The sequence below is a fragment of the Oryctolagus cuniculus genome, chromosome 1 (genome assembly GCF_964237555.1).
Source record: "Oryctolagus cuniculus chromosome 1, mOryCun1.1, whole genome shotgun sequence".
Classification (NCBI taxonomy): domain Eukaryota; kingdom Metazoa; phylum Chordata; class Mammalia; order Lagomorpha; family Leporidae; genus Oryctolagus; species Oryctolagus cuniculus.
Genome location: NC_091432.1, coordinates 7,031,183 through 7,046,299, shown reverse-complemented (window position 1 = coordinate 7,046,299; position 15,117 = coordinate 7,031,183). Strand labels below are relative to the sequence as shown.

At 66.1% G+C, this 15,117-nt stretch overlaps 2 protein-coding genes across 9 annotated transcripts; one reads left to right on the top strand and one right to left on the bottom strand.

Moving 5' to 3' along the window:
- Positions 1 to 948: 948 nt before the first annotated feature.
- BAD (BCL2 associated agonist of cell death) lies at positions 949 to 8,055 on the bottom strand. Its single transcript, XM_070069124.1, has 3 exons — positions 7,899 to 8,055; positions 1,814 to 2,004; positions 949 to 1,349 (listed from the first exon to the last, which is right to left on the bottom strand). The coding sequence occupies exons 1-3, from the start codon at positions 8,053 to 8,055 to the stop codon at positions 1,224 to 1,226; spliced, it is 474 nt and encodes a 157-aa protein (XP_069925225.1). The 3' UTR covers positions 949 to 1,223.
- Positions 7,595 to 14,984, top strand: GPR137 (G protein-coupled receptor 137). Of its 8 annotated transcripts, none has more exons than XM_070069022.1 (8): positions 7,595 to 7,742; positions 10,116 to 10,486; positions 10,555 to 10,604; positions 10,990 to 11,215; positions 11,324 to 11,473; positions 11,554 to 11,682; positions 11,797 to 11,915; positions 12,202 to 14,984. In XM_070069022.1, the coding sequence occupies exons 2-8, from the start codon at positions 10,130 to 10,132 to the stop codon at positions 12,854 to 12,856; spliced, it is 1,686 nt and encodes a 561-aa protein (XP_069925123.1). In that variant the 5' UTR covers positions 7,595 to 7,742; positions 10,116 to 10,129; the 3' UTR covers positions 12,857 to 14,984. The 8 variants fall into 8 exon arrangements, with proteins under 8 accessions (XP_069925123.1, XP_051689064.2, XP_051689063.2 ...); XM_051833104.2 differs by lacking the exon at positions 7,595 to 7,742 and adding an exon at positions 8,054 to 8,587 and having other exon boundaries at positions 10,262 to 10,486; positions 12,096 to 12,540; XM_051833103.2 differs by lacking the exon at positions 7,595 to 7,742 and adding an exon at positions 8,462 to 8,587.
- The last annotated feature ends 133 nt before the right edge of the window (positions 14,985 to 15,117 follow it).

Sequence of the window (15,117 nt, the reverse complement as noted above, 5' to 3'; positions counted from 1 at the left end):
TTCTGGGGGCTGTGGGTGCTGGCGGGGTGCAGGTCAGCCCCGGGACGCTCCTCCTGGGCAGGGGCTCCTCCCGGGCAGGGGCTCGCTGGCCTCCCCCGTCCCCGCCTCCCTCCCCCAGGCCCTGGCCTCAGCTCAGGAAACCTTCCCCGCCCCCCCTTCCTGTGGCCTGGCGTGACCCAGGCACCCAGCTCCTTCCGCTGGGCAGCTCGGCCGCGCGGGGGCTGGCGGTGCGGGCCGGGCCGGGCCAGCTCAGAACCGGCCAAGGCAGGCGTGCGTACCCGGCAGGAGGGAGAGCTGTGCCTGTTTCACAGATGAGCGTACTGAGGCCCAGGGCGGAAGTCCGGCGTGCTGGCCAGCCCGGAGGCCGCCGGTGCGGGCAGGGCAGGCTGGCACCCGAGGCCGGCTCTCCGCTCCCGCTTCCTCCCGAGGAAGCCGCCTGCTAGCGGGCCTGCTCTCCGCCAATCGAGTGCTTGCTTTGCTGTTTTTAGTTTTGTTTTTTTTTTTTTTTTTTTTTTTGCAGCCTCGGGCAGATGGGGTGGGGAGGCCAGAGGAGCAGGGCCGAGGGGCCCAGGGTCACTCCCGGCCCTCCTCCTCCTGCGCGCCCGCCGCCGGCTCCGCGCCCCCACGGCCGACCCCGTCTCCCCGTCGGAGGCACCGCATGGGGGTCCACTCGCGGCCCGCGGGGCCGCGCCTCCTGCCGGGTCCCTGAGCGGCGCTGGCCCCCGGCCGGCCGCACAGTAGCCGCTCGCGGGGCCTGACCCAGCTAGGAACAGTGACCTCCCCGGGGAGCCCGCAGGGTTCCGGCCGCCGGCGGCCGCGGCGCCTGGTCGCCACCCTGGGGACGAGGCCCTGCGTCCGGCCGCGCGCCGCCTCGGCCCCTCGCCCAGCCTCCGTGACGGCGCGACCCTGGGCCTCGGGGCCCCAAACGACGGACAGAGGACACTCGGCGGCACAGAGGCTGGCTTTATTGGCGCCCTGGGGCGCGCGCGTCGGCCGCGCCGCCCCGCGGGGGAAGGTTCCGGCGGAGCAGCCGTTAGCCCCGGCTCGCCACCTGCGCCGGGCGGGGCCGCAGGGCCACTTCCGGAGGAACGCCGGGACTCCGACGGCTGCGGCACGCACCGGAAGGGGCTCGGGCGTCCAGACTGCGGGACTTCCGCCCACACCCGAGATGGCCGCCGCCGCCGACGGCAGCGGACTGGGTTTCGGGACTGTGGGGCCGAAGGTCACTGGGAAGGGGCGGAACCTCCTTTCCCCAAATTGCGATCCCACCAAGACTGGATGACGCGCGTCCAGCTGGAGCTTTCCCTCATCTGCATCGCTGTGCCCGCGCTCTTCGGGCGAGGCAGTCCCTTTGGGATGGGAAGAGGAAAGGGTTAAATGAGTCGCCTTTCCCCGGCGGTTCCGGTCAGGGTCCTCTCACTTCCGGAATCCCCGGGAGAACAATAAAGACCACAGTTCCCAGCATGCCCCGTACTGAGCGGTCCGGGAGGCACAGGATGCTGGGACCTTGGGAATGGGAACTGGCCGAACCGGCCGTATCGCACTGGAAGTGCCGCCTAGAATCCGTTAAGAGCCGGAGAACTAGCATCTATAAGACGAGACCGCAATTCAAAGTGAAAGTGGCGGCTCCGAAGCCGGAGCTAAAGAACCTAGGCACCCGGAAGGGGCTGGCCAGAAATACAGATACCAGCATGCCCCGCGCTCCAGAGAGCGTTGGTCCGGACTACAGGTCCCGGCATGCCCTGGGACTCCGGAAGGGGCCAGCTGCTGGGAGGCAGCCTGGAGCTGCCGCTTCTCTTAGGCTCGCGCTCACCTTGACGGAGCCCTCGAACTCGTCGCTCATCCTTCGGAGCTCGCGGCCGTAGCGCTGTGCAGCCCAGAGGTTGGGGGGCGCCGAGCGCGAGCGGCCCCGAAAGGGGCTGGGCTCCTCCTCGGCCCCTTCGCTGTCGTCCGCGTCCGCAGGGTACGAGCTGTGGCGGCTCCGGGTTTCCATAGCTCCGGCGCCTGCGGAGAGGGGTTTGGGGCGCGGCGGCGTGGGTCTCACCAACGCCGGCCGCACGCCCGGTCCCCTCCGCGGACGGGGACGGTTCAGTTCTCAGGAGTCCCCCCAGTCCTCACCGAGGCCCGATAGCGAGCGAGGCCTCGTGCACGAAATGAGCTTGCACCGTGCGCCGCATAGCGTCCGGCACAGCGGGAGTGGGTTCGGCGACGAGCGCGCCTTCGGCGGGGCCTCTGGTGCCCCGGAGCACCCCGTCCCGAGCCCTGCAGAGGGAGAGGCCGCGCCGAGCTGGGTGCGCGTGCGGGCGCCGGGGCACTTCGGGTTCTTCACCCGATCGCCCCAGGAGGTGGGCACCTTGGGGTGCCCTGGACGGGGCGCTAATCCTGGCCCTCAGCCGCTCGGTAGCGGGCGCAGCACGCACGGGCTCGGTGAGCGCCCGGGTCTGCCGCCGGCTCCGCCAGCCCTCCCCTCCCCCAGGCTTAGAAAGACCTAGAACCACTCCCGGAAGCAGAAGGCAGCGCTCCCAGCCAGGTGTGCCCCCGGGAAGGCCCGGGGCAGGGCTGGGGCGGAGCCTGGAGGTCAGCTTCCGGACCCTGCCCGACGGCGCCAGGCAGCCACCCAGAGGGTCTCCCCGCCGCTGGTCGGGGTCCCCTCACGGTTCCCGACGGCGTCTTCCGAGGGGTCGGGGGCGCCGAGTGAAGGGCCTGCTCTCCTCTGGGCAGTGGGGCAGCCCCGTCTCCCAGGACCACCGCGGGAACAGGGAGCCCGCGGCCGCCCTGCGCGGGAGTGAGCCAGTGCATCCAAGATTCCTTTGTCTTTCAAATAAAGTGAAAATCAAAACTAAACACTAGCGGGGATGTGGCCTGGGGCACAGAGGCGGTTTCCACCTGGGCTCCCCATCCTGGCCTGGGAGTCGGCAGAAGATGGTCCCAGCGCCCCGGGCCCCTGCCACGCACACACGGGAGGCCGGCGCCCGGGCCCCTGCCAGGCACACACTGGAGACCGGCGCCCGGGCCCCTGCCACGCACACACGGGAGGCCGGCGCCCCGGGCCCCTGCCACGCACACACGGGAGACCAGGCGCCCCGGGCCCCTGCCAGGCACACACGGGAGGCCGGCGCCCGGGCCCCTGCCACGCACACACTGGAGACCGGCGCCCGGGCCCCTGCCACGCACACACTGGAGACCCCGGGCCCCTGCCAGGCACACACGGGAGACCAGGCGCCCCGGGCCCCTGCCAGGCACACACGGGAGGCCGGCGCCCCGGGCCCCTGCCAGGCACATGAGAGACCCAAGTGGCGCTCCTGGCTCCTGGCTTCAGCCTGGCCCAGCCCTGGCTATTGAGGCCACCTTTCTAATGCTCCGCTTTTCAAATAAATAATACATTTAAAAAAGAAATACGGATGAGGCAGGAGAGGGCCTGAGTGCCCGGTGCAGGCCGTGCAGACAGCAGGGAGCGGGCTCAGGCTCAGCACTGCCCCGGCCCAGGAGTGACCACAGGCAGGTGCAAGGCTGTGTGTTAACTCCTTCGTCTCCATCACATTCAGGCAGAGAGGCTGAGTGACTCGCCAGGGTCACAAAGCTACTGGACCGCAGGGCCGGGCCCAAACCCCACCAGCTGGGCTCTGGGCCTCAGGCTCCATGGCCGCCCCGGGGGGCCCCGGCCCAGCCCAGCCTGCCCCTGATCCTAGGCAGCAGTAGCTTGTCACCAGTGCCAGGCTGTGGTCCAAATGACACCCGCTGGTGCAGACTGAATTCTGAGCTCCGGCAGAGGTTAGGTCCTCGCACCCCACGTCCAGTTCTGGGGCCTGCCCCCGTGAGGGAGACCGGGGTGAGTTTCTGGGGGCCTGGCCTCTGCCGAGCTGGCCCAGGCCCAGGCTGTTGTGGGCATTTGGGTAGTGAACCAGTGGATGAAAGATTGATCTATTTCTGTCTCTTTGGCTATCAAATACAATTGCACAAAATACAAATTCAGGAAAATTATAATAAATATTTTAAAGGGTTATTTACTTATTTGGAAGGCAGAGTGTCAGAGAGAGAGAAAGAGACGCAGGGCTGGGGTGGGGGGATGGGCGGCAGTTCGGAAAAAGGGATCCTCCACTCACTGGGTCACTCCCCGAATGCCTGCAACGGCAGGGCTGAGCCAGGCTGACGCCAGGGGCCAGGAGCTCCATCCAGGTCTCCCACGTGGGTGCAGGGGCCCGAGCACTCGGGCCGTCCTCTGCTGCCTTCCCAGGCGCATTAGCAGGGAGCTGGACCGGAAGCGGAGCAGCCGGGACTTGAACTAGCGCTCGCATGGGATGTGGGAGTCCTGATAGGTGGCCTCATCTGTCCCACAACGCCCGCCCACACAATCAGAAATCTGAAAGAGGAAACACGATGCCCTAAGACGGCGGGTGTCTGCTGTAAAGGACCAGAGAGCAGGCAGCCCTCGCTCACCCGCAGTTCCTGTCGTCTGTGGCCAGCCTCGGCCCACATGCCTCACAGAAAGGTCCAGGCGGGCCGGCGCTGTGGCGCAGTGGGGTAAGCCACCATCCGCGGTGCCGGCATCCCAGCCGGGCTCGAGTCTGATCTGGCTCCCTGCTAGTGCACCGGGACCCTGGTGGGAAACGGCCCAAGTCCTAGGCCTCCGCCCACATGGGAGACCCAGATGGCGTTCCAGGCTCCTGACCGGCCATCTGGGGAGTGAACCAGCGGATGGAAGATCTCTCTTTCTTTCTCCCTCTCTCTCTCTCTGTAACTCTGCCTTTCAAATATACAAATAAATCTTTAAGGCCGGCGCCACGGCTCACTGGGCTAATCCTCCACCTTGCGGCGCTGGCACACCGGGTTCTAGTCCCGGTCGGGGCGCCGGATTCTGTCCCGGTTGCCCCTCTTCCAGGCCAGCTCTCTGCTGTGGCCAGGGAGTGCAGTGGAGGATGGCCCAAGTCCTTGGGCCCTGCACCCCATGGGAGACCAGGAGAAGCACCTGGCTCCTGCCATCGGATCAGCGCGGTGCGCCGGCTGCAGCGGCGGCAATTGGAGGGTGAACCAACGGCAAAGGAAGACCTTTCTCTGTCTCTCTCTCTCACTGTCCACTCTGCCTGTCAAAAATAAAATAAAATAAAAAAAATCTGAAAAAAACAAAAAACAAAAAACAAATAAATCTTTAAAAAAGTAAAAAGGAAAGTCTGGAAACAATTCCTAGGTTTTAGACAACTTTTATTGTATTATAATTTGCATTATAATTTTCCTTTTCGTGGTTAGTTAGTAATGCCATGTGCCTAGTTTACAATTAAACTTTGTGGCAGGCATGCTTGTATAGGAAGCGACATCGGAGTTCAGTGCCGCCCACGCCTCACGGCACCCACAAGCCAGCACCCTCTTACTGGGTGGGTGCTCCTGGACACAGTTCAGGGCTTTTTTTTTTTTTTAACCAAAACAAACTATATTATTTATTTTCAGTTTCTCTTTTAAAAATATTTATTTTTATTTGATTTGAAAGGCAAAGAGACACAGAGGGAGAGACCCTCCGTCAGCTGGTTCCCTCCCTAAATGCCTACAACAGCCAGGGCCGGGCCTGCAGAGCCCAGGAGCCCACAGTGAGCTTGGGTCTCCCGCGTACCTGCGCCGCCCCCGGCCGCCTCCCTGGAGCGCAGCCAGGACTCCGCAGGTCCTCTGACGGGGCGCAGTGTCCCCGGGGCCGAGCCGGGACTCCGCAGGTCCTCTGACGGGGTGCAGTGTCCCCGGGGCCGAGCCGGGACTCCGCAGGTCCTCTGACGGGCCGCAGTGTCCCCGGGGTCGGCTTCACCACGGCGCCACATCCACCCCTATTCCACTTAATTTGAGAAGGGGGACAGATCTTCCCCTGGCTGGCTCATTCCCCAAAAGCCTGCAACAGCTGGCGCTGGGCCAGGCTGAAGCCAGGAATTCAATCCAGGTCTCCCAGGTGGGTGGCAGGGGCCCCGTACTGAGCCATCCCGGGTGCACCCCGGCGGAAGCTGGATGAGGAACCAAGCAGCTGGGACTCCACCCAGGCACCCCGATCTAGGCTGCGGGTGTCCCAGAGTGACTTCACCACCGCACCGAGCGCCTGTTCCCGGTGTAGGTTTGTGGACCACGTAATCTTGGTGACAGTCACTCGCTTTTGTGGTCTGGGCTTCAGGGAAGCCATAAACAACATGTAAATGAAGGCACCGTGCCGTGTGCACAGACACCTTCGGGACTCCGAAATCTGAGTTTCATGTAATTTTCGTGTGTTACAAAATACCGTAGCTTGGATTTTTGTCGGCCACTGGAAAGTGGGGAAACCACCCTCAGCTCACGGGGCTGCACACAAACAGGAGTTAACCTATGGCCACGGTAGGCCCCGCCCCGCCCTACGACCAGCCCTGTCCGGCCGCCTACCCAAACCTTCGCTAGCCCTGCCGCTGGACTTGACTGAGACGCACTCCAGAGGCCTTGGCGTGGCCTTCCGGGCCCTCGTGTTCGCGCCTGCCCTCTGCGGGGCCCTGGGAGCACCCAGGCGTGTAACACGCCTGCCGGGTAACGCGACAAGCACAGAGGCTTGTGACCCGGCCCTGCCTCCACGCCCACAGCTGCTAGCACTTTCCCTACTAACTGGGAACCCCGAGGCGATCACAGCCGTGGGCTCGCGCGGAACCACCCTGCACCCCACAGCCTGGCCCAGTGGCTTCCCCGCTGGCCTGTCCCCTCCTAGGCTGAGTGTGCTGGGCGGTGGGCAGGGGCCCAGGCACCTGTGTGGACCTGGTATGGGCGACCAGTTGCTTTGGGCCGGCTGTCTGCTGTCTGCCCTCCTCCCGCAGCCCTCCAGCCAGGCTCCTTATCACCATCACCGCCTGCAGGCCATTCTCGGCCCCCCCCCGCCCCCCCATCTGGCTGCTTCTGGGGCCTTCACACCCTGCCGGCCTCCTCTGGGCCGGGAGACGCCCTTCTCCTCCCTTCTCGGCTGCTCTCTCCCTGCTTGGCCGGGGCCTCCAGTGCTGGGGCTCCACCTGGGCCCAACCCTGGTCCCTGTGCTCCCTCCCCGCCCTGCGTGCCCACCTCTGTCAAGGCAGCTTCACGCTCTCGGGCCCAGTGCCTGGGCGCCGCCGTCCTAGGGGCCTCCCTCTCCCTCGCAGCAAGGCCCCGTGGGCTCTCCCTCCAGGGTACATCATTTTGTGTTCCTGCCCCTTTGCGGGGGGGGGGGGGGGGCGGTGACGCTGCTGATGGGGAGCGACTGCCAGGTGGGGGTGGAGACCAGGTGGGGGCTGTGAGCACCAGCTGGACGCCGTGCGGAGAGGAACAGAGGGCGGCCGAGCTCGGGCGGGCGAGTGGTGAGTGACCGGCCTGGCTGCTGTTCCCGGATCTCCGTGGGCCGCTCCAGGAGCCTCCTGAGCCGTGCTCCTGGCCTCCCAGGGCTCTCGTCTAGCCCCCCACCCCGGCCTGCTGCCTGCCACGCCACTCACCTGGGCTAGGCGAGCCTCCCCTTGGGTGTGAGCAGAGGCCAGGGAAAACACACCCGGGAGCTAGAAGGCCCATCCCAGGCCAGCAGAGCAGCCCGGGGCAGAGCCTCCTGGAGTGTGACCTTAGGCGAGTCACTTCCCCTTTCTGGGTCACTGTCCACCTCTCACTGCACTGTCCCCGCCCCACCATAACAATGACTTTTTTCCTGGCCATGTACGGTATACCGGATTGATAACCCAGTGTTTCCTCCATACACCTGCTCGGCAGCCCAGCACTCCTGCCATGGTGGTAACCGACCGGTCAGTGTTACAGAAGGGGAGACTGGCTCAGAGGGGGCCGGGCCTTGCCCAAAGCCCTCAGTGAGTCGCGGTCAGCATGTGGGCAGCCACTGCTGGGCTGGGGCGGCAGGGGGGCGGTTAAGGGGCACTGGCGCTCCGCAGTGGGACGGAACCTACCTCCATGGTGGCTGCTGCGGCTCGGCTGCCGCTGCTGGTGACTGGCGTCCCCCCGGGGGCCTGAGGGCCGGTCCCCTGTGGGGCTGGGGCCCAGGCCCCTCTCGGCAGAGCTGGAGTCTTCCTGCTCACTGGGCTCAAACTCTGGGATCTGGAACATGCTCTGGGCTGTGGGACAAGACAGCAGGGCGTCAGGACACAGGAGGGGCAGACGGTCGCTGTCGGGGACGGCGGCAGGTGCGCCTGGCTCCCCCTTCCACCCCGGCACCCCGAGGCCCCCTGGGTCTCCCCAGGCCCTTCTCTCTCTAGGCCTGGCCCGGCAGGGGCACCCGAATCTCGGCATAGAGTTCTGGTGCTGTAGGGGCAGCCCGGGGCCCTTACCCAGGCCCCAGCCCGACCCAAGCCGCCGGGGGGCGACGCCGCACAGGCCTCACCCCGCGCCCGGCCGAGGCCCCCGACCCGGCTCCGCCGCCTCCCTCCAGGACCGAGGGCGCCCAGCCTTCGTTGCCTGGGCAACGGGAACTGTCAGCGGCCCGGCCCAATCAGCTCTCGAAGTGGAAGCCGGGTTGGCCCGGAGGCGGGGCCGCCTCCACCCGCGACCTGCCCGGGCCGCCGCCTTCCTCCTCGGTCCCCCCGGGCCGCCCGAGGCTCCGCTCCTGACTTACTCACGCCCTGGGCGTGTGTGGGAGCAGGTGAGGGAGCCCCTGGGGTCCCCGCGTGGGACCCGGAGGCCCGCTTCCGCCGACGAGCCCCTCGGGGCCCCCCACTGCGGAGTCGGGGCGACGGCGGCGAGGCGCCTCTCCCCGGGAGCCAAGTACAAGACACTCGTAAACAGTGGTGATTACTGTAGGTGAAAGGACTTGGCAAAGCCGCCAGCGAAGCTCCGCGGTCGGATGCAGTTGTCGTTGCTATTGTTACTGTTCCGCCCGCACTGGGCGACCCGGGCGGGAAGTCCCGCTCCCTCCTCCTCCTCCTCCTCCTCCCCTGCGTGGAGGCCTCGGGCGGCCCGCCGGAGGGCCTGCTCCTCGCGCCGTCTCGGGATCACTCGAGATAAGGCAGGGCACCTCCTCCCCGGCAGGATGAGGGCCCGGGCGCGGGAGAAGGGACAGGGGCCCCGGTGAGGGCGAACCGTAGGCCTCGAGGGGCTCCGCGTCTGGCAGGCGGCGCGCGGGCGGCCGGCCAGGTGAGCGGGGGCCGCGCGGGCCAGGGCGAGGGGCGCGCCAGCGGCCCTGCGGGGCAGCTTCGGGGTCCCGCGGGTGGGGGGCCGGGGGCGGGGCCCGGAGGCCATCTTGGCTACGGGCGGAAGTTTCCCTCGGAGGCTGAGTGAGGGGGCGCCGTTGCCGCCTCCGGCCGGGCGGCGCAACACTGATTTGGGGATGGGGGCGAGAGGTGTAGGGGCTCGCGGCCCTCCACAGACAAGCCAGGTCTGGTGGCGCAGGGCGCAACCCGGCCGGGCGCCCCCCAGGTACGGCGCGGCCCCCGCCTCTCCTCCGCCCGCCGCTTCTTGTAACCCGGGGCGCCCGCCGGCGGCGCACCTCGCGCCGATTCTCCACTGAGTCTACGCCGGGCGCGGCGCGGGGCCGCAGAGCTGGGGCCGGCCCCTGCGCAACTGGCGTAGCGCACGGCGCCCGCGCAGGCGCAGGAGGGGGCGGAGCGGCGGGAGCCGGGGTGCCCGAGCCCGGGGTCCCGGCGACCGGAGCCGGCTCCCCCGAGCCGCGCACGGCCTGAGGACTTGGCATCGGCCTCTTCCCGCCTCCCGCGGCTGGGGAGTGGACGCGGTGGGAGGGGGCGGCGTCCGGAACCCGGAGGACACAGGCGGAGGCCCCGGCCCCATCTGGATAATTTTAGGGGCGAAAGCCCCTCCCCCCCAGCTTGGGGAGAGGGAGAGCGAGGCTTCGGTCGCCCCCTGCAGCGGCCGCTGCCCGGAGCCGATGGGCCTCGGCCGGCTCTCCCCCTCCTACCGGGACGGCAAGAGAGACCCAGGCCAGGGACGCCCCTGCACCCTGCACCCCGCATCCCCGGCTCTGGGGCCTGCCGAGGGAGGGAACACCCCCGACCCGGCCTGCCCTGGAGGGGAGAGAGATGGAGTGAGAGGCCCGTCAAGGGCGAGAGTCTCTCCTTGAGGAGGAAGGGCCTGCCACACTCCACTCCCGAGCCCTGCACCCCCGAATACCCGCGGCTCTGTATTTATTCGCCCGGCCCCCTGTCTCCTGGATTCAGGCCCCCTCCGTGCCATGGAGAGTAACCTGTCGGGCCTGGTGCCGGCCGCGGGACTGGTGCCTGCGCTTCCGCCGGCGGTGACCCTGGGACTGACGGCCGCCTACACCACCCTGTACGCCCTGCTCTTCTTCTCGGTCTATGCCCAGCTCTGGCTGGTGCTGCTCTACGGGCACAAGCGGCTCAGCTACCAGACGGTGTTCCTGGCGCTCTGTCTGCTCTGGGCGGCCTTGCGAACCACGCTCTTCTCCTTCTACTTCCGAGACACGCCCCGCGCCAACCGGCTGGGGCCTCTGCCCTTCTGGCTGCTCTACTGCTGCCCTGTCTGCCTGCAGTTCTTCACCCTGACGCTTATGAACCTCTACTTCGCGCAGGTAACGGGCCGGCGCGGGTGGGGGTGGCGCGCCCTGCGGCCCTGGGCTGACCGGCGTCTCTGCTGCAGGTGGTGTTCAAGGCCAAGGCGAAGCGGCGGCCGGAGATGAGCCGCGGCTTGTAAGTACTGGGCGTTGGTGGACTCTGGCCCCCAGGTGTAGGCCAGGGCGGCCCAGGGAGTGTGGGGGCGTGGACTGCGAGGGGAGGGTTTGTCTCCCTGTGGCCTGTGATGGGAGCAGCTGGAGCTCACCCAGAGCCTTAACGCGCACGTGGGCGTGGGCTGGGGGCTGGGAGGCGGCTGTCACCTCTGTTGGCAAGGGGCGGCCGTGTGCTCAAGGTCACAGAGGTGGCCAGAGCCGCGTCTCTCACCGCCCGCCTGGTGCTCGTCGGGCACCTCCGACCTCTGTGGGCCTCAGTTTCCCCACCTGCGCTTCAGGCGGCGCGCTCTGAGTGGGGGTCCCCCGGGGAGGCGGGGCGGCCTGGGCTGACTGTGCCGTGGCTGCAGGCTGGCCGTCCGAGGGGCCTTCGTGGGGGCCTCGCTCCTCTTCCTGCTGGTGAACGTGCTGTGTGCCGTGCTGTCCCGCCGGCGCCGGGCCCAGCCCTGGGCGCTGCTGCTGGTGCGCGTGCTGGTGAGCGACTCCCTCTTCGTCATCTGCGCCCTGTCTCTGGCCGCCTGCCTCTGCCTGGTCGCCCGGCGGGCCCCCTCCACCAGCATCTACCTGGAGGCAAAGGTGAGGCCCCCGCCGGCTCAGGCCCGCGTGTCCCTTGGGGGCTCTGGGCAGCAGGGGCACAGGAAGCCGGGTGCTGCCTCCGCCTGAGAGTCTCGTCACCCGTGCCAGGGGACCAGCGTGTGCCAGGCAGCTGCCATGGGTGGTGCCATGGTCCTGCTTTATGCCAGCCGGGCCTGCTACAACCTGGCGGCCCTGGCCTTGGCCCCCCGGAGCCGGCTGGATGCCTTCGATTACGACTGGTACAACGTGTCTGACCAGGTGGGTAGTCGGCACCCCTGGCCCCGTCCCGCCGCCCCTCTGGCTCGGTCGCTGACTGGCACAGCCCCTGCCCCCCACAGGCGGACCTGGTGAACGACCTGGGGAATAAGGGCTACCTGGTGTTCGGCCTCATCCTCTTCGTGTGGGAGCTGCTGCCCACCACCCTGCTGGTGGGCTTCTTCCGGGTGCACCGGCCCCCACAGGACCTGGTGAGGGCCCCTTCCCCCATGTGGGGGGCGAACGGCGAGGGCGGGGCCCCGGGCATCCTGGGCCAAGGCGGGGGCCCCCCAGGAGGAAGCCTCAGTGGGGCTCCCTCTCCGCAGAGCGCCAGCCGCATCCTCAACGGGCAGGGCTTCGGTTCCCGTTCCTACTTCTTCGACCGGGCTGGGCAGTGTGAGGATGAGGGCTGCTCGTGGGAACACAGCCAGGCCGAGAGCACCAGGTAGGAGTCCCGCGGCGCCCCGGGCTCCTCATGGCTTCAGGGGCCACCCAGAGCCTCTGTTCCCCTCCGTGCTCAGGGCAGGTGCAGGAGGCCTGGGCCCCAGGAGCGCTGTCGGGAGCCTCCCTGCCCCTCCCGCTGCTGGGCACGGCCCCGGGACTGACCCTGTTTCTCTGCCCGCAGCATGTCGGGCAGCCTAGGTTCTGGCAGCTGGTACGGTGCCATCGGGCGAGAGCCAGGCTGGTGCGGGGGCAGCCAGGCGAGGACCACTCCTCTGCTCTTCTCCCAGGTGCCGGGACCCGGCGGCCACCACCACAGCCTCTACTCCACCCCACAGACGTGACTCTCCCCCTCCCCCCCCGGGGTACCCGGCCCCCCCGCCCCCAGGCCCCTGTGCCAAGTTCACCTGCCGCTTCTTGCCCAGGATCCCAGGGCCGGGGCCGCCCACCCCTTCCGGCCGGCTCCTTGCTGCTCCCACCGTAGTGAGCTTGTGCCACCCCCCTAGGACGGGGGGCACAGCCCTGGCTGCCAGATGCCCTCAGTGCCCTGGCATGACTGGCACCTCCGCCTCCGTCCGGAGTCAGCTACCTCTCCTGTGCTGCCACTCAATAAAGTGTCTGTGCCCCCACCGGTTTCCGCTGTCGGTCCTCTGCCCAGGGTCCCCACACCTGATCCCTCGCTGTGGCCTGGCGGGCAGCAGGGGTGAAGCCTGCAGTCCCGGAGGGAAGGGGTGCCCGGAAAGACTTGCTTCTCGGAGCTCTCCTGGCCCACGGCTGCCCCGTCTCACTCCAGGGCCCCCTGCTGGACCCCCACTCGTGATTCCGGGGCCATTATACGTCATAGCCCCACGGATTGGGCGGCTTCCCTACCGCCACCCCCACGCTGGCCTGCGGGTGCCAGGGTTAGTCCAGGACCTGCAGAGGAGCCGTTGGCGTGGTGGCTGAGAACACGGGGGCACGGCACTGGCTGTGTCTGCCTGGGGGTCCTGGGGGCCCCCTTTCCGGCTGCCTCCCCTCCAGCCCTGGCAGATGTGTCTTGGGGCTGGCAGGCCTTTACCCGAGGGTCTGTCTCCCAGCCAACCCCTGCCGCCCGAGTTCCTGGGGCCTAGCGCTGAGCTAGCCTGCAGATCCTTCCCTCGGGACCACCCTCAGCAGCAGGCCCGTGTGGCCTCCAAGAGGGCGTCTAGGACTTCAGCTGGGAGGTGGACATTTTTAACTTTTAAAGAATTTATTGAGGGACCGGTGCTGTGGTGTAGTGGGTAAAGCCGCCGCCTGCAGTGCCGACATCCCATATGGGTACCGGTTCAAGTCCTGGCTGCTCCACTTCGATCCAGCTCTCTGCTGTGGCCGGGGAAAGCAGTAGAAGATGGCCCAAGTATTTGGGCCCCTGCACCCTTGTGGGAGACCTGTGAGAAGCTCCTGGCTCGGAATGGTCCAACTCCAGCCGTTGCAGCCATTTGAGGAGTGAACCAGGGGATGGTACACACCCTCCATCTTTCTCTCTCTCATTGAAAATTGAGCCCATGTCCATTCCTGTCATTGTACCAATGAAAGTTTTCTGAGACAAGATTTATTTTTTTTTAAATGGGGTTGGCGCTTGCTGCAGCGGAAAAAGCTGCCGCCTGCAGTGCCCACATCCCATATGGGCCCCGGTTTGAGTCCCAGCTGCTCCACTTCTGATCCAGCTCCCAGCTATGGCCCAGGAAAGCAGTAGAAGATGGCCCAAGTCCTTGGGCCCCTGCACCCTGTGGGAGACCTCAAAGAAGCTCCTGGCATCAGACTGGCCCAGCCTCAGCCATTACGGCCATCTGGGGAGTGAACCAGGGGATGGAAGACCTCTCTCTCCTCTGCCTCTCCTCCCTCTATGTAACTCAGATTTTCAAATAAACATTTTTTTAAAAAGCTTTTAAAAATGTATTTATTGGGGCTGCTGTTGTGGCGTGGCAGCTTGGGCTGGGCATCCCACATGGGCCCTGGTTCGTGTCCCGGCTGCTCCACTTCCGATCCTGCTCCCTGCTAATGTGTCTGGGGAAGATGGCCCAAGTGCTTGGGCCCCTGTACCCACACGGGAGACCCAGAAGAAGCTCTTGGCCCTGGCCTTTGTGGTCATTTAGGGAGTGAACCAATGGTTGAAAGATCTGTCCCTCTCTCTGTAAATCTGCCTTTTAAATAAATAAGTTTTATTTTAAAAGATTTATTTATGTGAGAGATAGAGTCACAGACAGCGGGAGACAGGGAGAGAAGTCTATCCGCTGGCTCACTCCCCACATGGCCGCAGTGGCCGGAGCTGCGCCGATCCAAAGCCAGGAGCCAGCAGCTTCCTCCAGGTCTCCCACGAGGGTGCAGGGGCTCAAAGACCTGGGCCATCCTCCACTGCCATCCCAGGCCATAGCACAGAGCTGGATTGGAAGTGGAGCAGCCGGGACTCAAACCGGCACCCATACGGGATGCCGGCACCTCAGGCGGGGGCTTAGCCTATAACGCCACAGTGCTGGTCCCTAAATAATTTTTTTTAATTATTTACTTCAGAGACAGAGGCGGGGTGAGATAGACACAGGGGAGCTCCTCGCCAGTGGTTCGCTTGCCAATGCCTGCAGCATCTGAGGCTGGGCCAGGCCAGAGCCAGGAGCTGGGCACCCAGTCTGGGTCTCCCGGCGGTAGCAGGGACCCAGCCACTTCAGCCATCACACTGCCTCCCAGGTGCACGTTAGCGGGAAGCTGGAGTGGGGAGTGGGGCCGAGACTCGAACCTGGCAGGATGTGGGTGTTTTAACCAGGAGGCCAAATGCCCGCCTTGACAATCAGTTTTGTTGAAATAAAAATTGCTAGGGCCGGCATGGTGGCATGGCAGGCTAAGCTGCTGCCTGCGACGCCGGCACTGGTTCAAGTCCTGGCTGCTGCACTTTCAGTCCAGCTCCTGAAGAGGATGGCCCAAGTGCCCGGGCCCCTGCACTCACGTGGGAAACCCAGAAGAAGCTTCTGGCTCCTTGTTTTGACCTGGTCCAGTCTGGGCTGTTGTGGCCACTTGGGGAGTGTCTCTCCGCCTTTCAAATAAATTCATTTTTTAAAAATCACTAACATTTAAGAGTACCTTATTGTGCATCCCAGGCTGTTTTGAGCATTTATAAGCCCTGAGCTCTTTAACGCTCAGCACCCGAAGTGATGTCGCCTTTCTCCTGGAGGCCGCCAAAGGAGACTGCAGAGGGC

Excerpts from the sequence above, each read along its gene's own strand:
- GPR137 (XM_070069022.1), top strand. The coding sequence starts at position 10,130 with ATGGAGAGTAACCTGTCGGGCCTGGTGCCGGCCGCGGGACTGGTGCCT. Across the intron at positions 10,605-10,989 it reads CCGGAGATGAGCCGCGGCTT|GCTGGCCGTCCGAGGGGCCT; the intron begins GTAAGTACTGGG and ends CCGTGGCTGCAG. Across the intron at positions 11,916-12,201 it reads AGCCAGGCCGAGAGCACCAG|GTGCCGGGACCCGGCGGCCA; the intron begins GTAGGAGTCCCG and ends CTCTTCTCCCAG.
- BAD (XM_070069124.1), bottom strand. The coding sequence starts at position 8,055 with ATGTTCCAGATCCCAGAGTTTGAGCCCAGTGAGCAGGAAGACTCCAGC. Across the intron at positions 2,005-7,898 it reads CCGCAGCAGCCACCATGGAG|GCGCCGGAGCTATGGAAACC; the intron begins GTAGGTTCCGTC and ends CCCTCTCCGCAG. Across the intron at positions 1,350-1,813 it reads AGTTCGAGGGCTCCGTCAAG|GGACTGCCTCGCCCGAAGAG; the intron begins GTGAGCGCGAGC and ends CCCATCCCAAAG.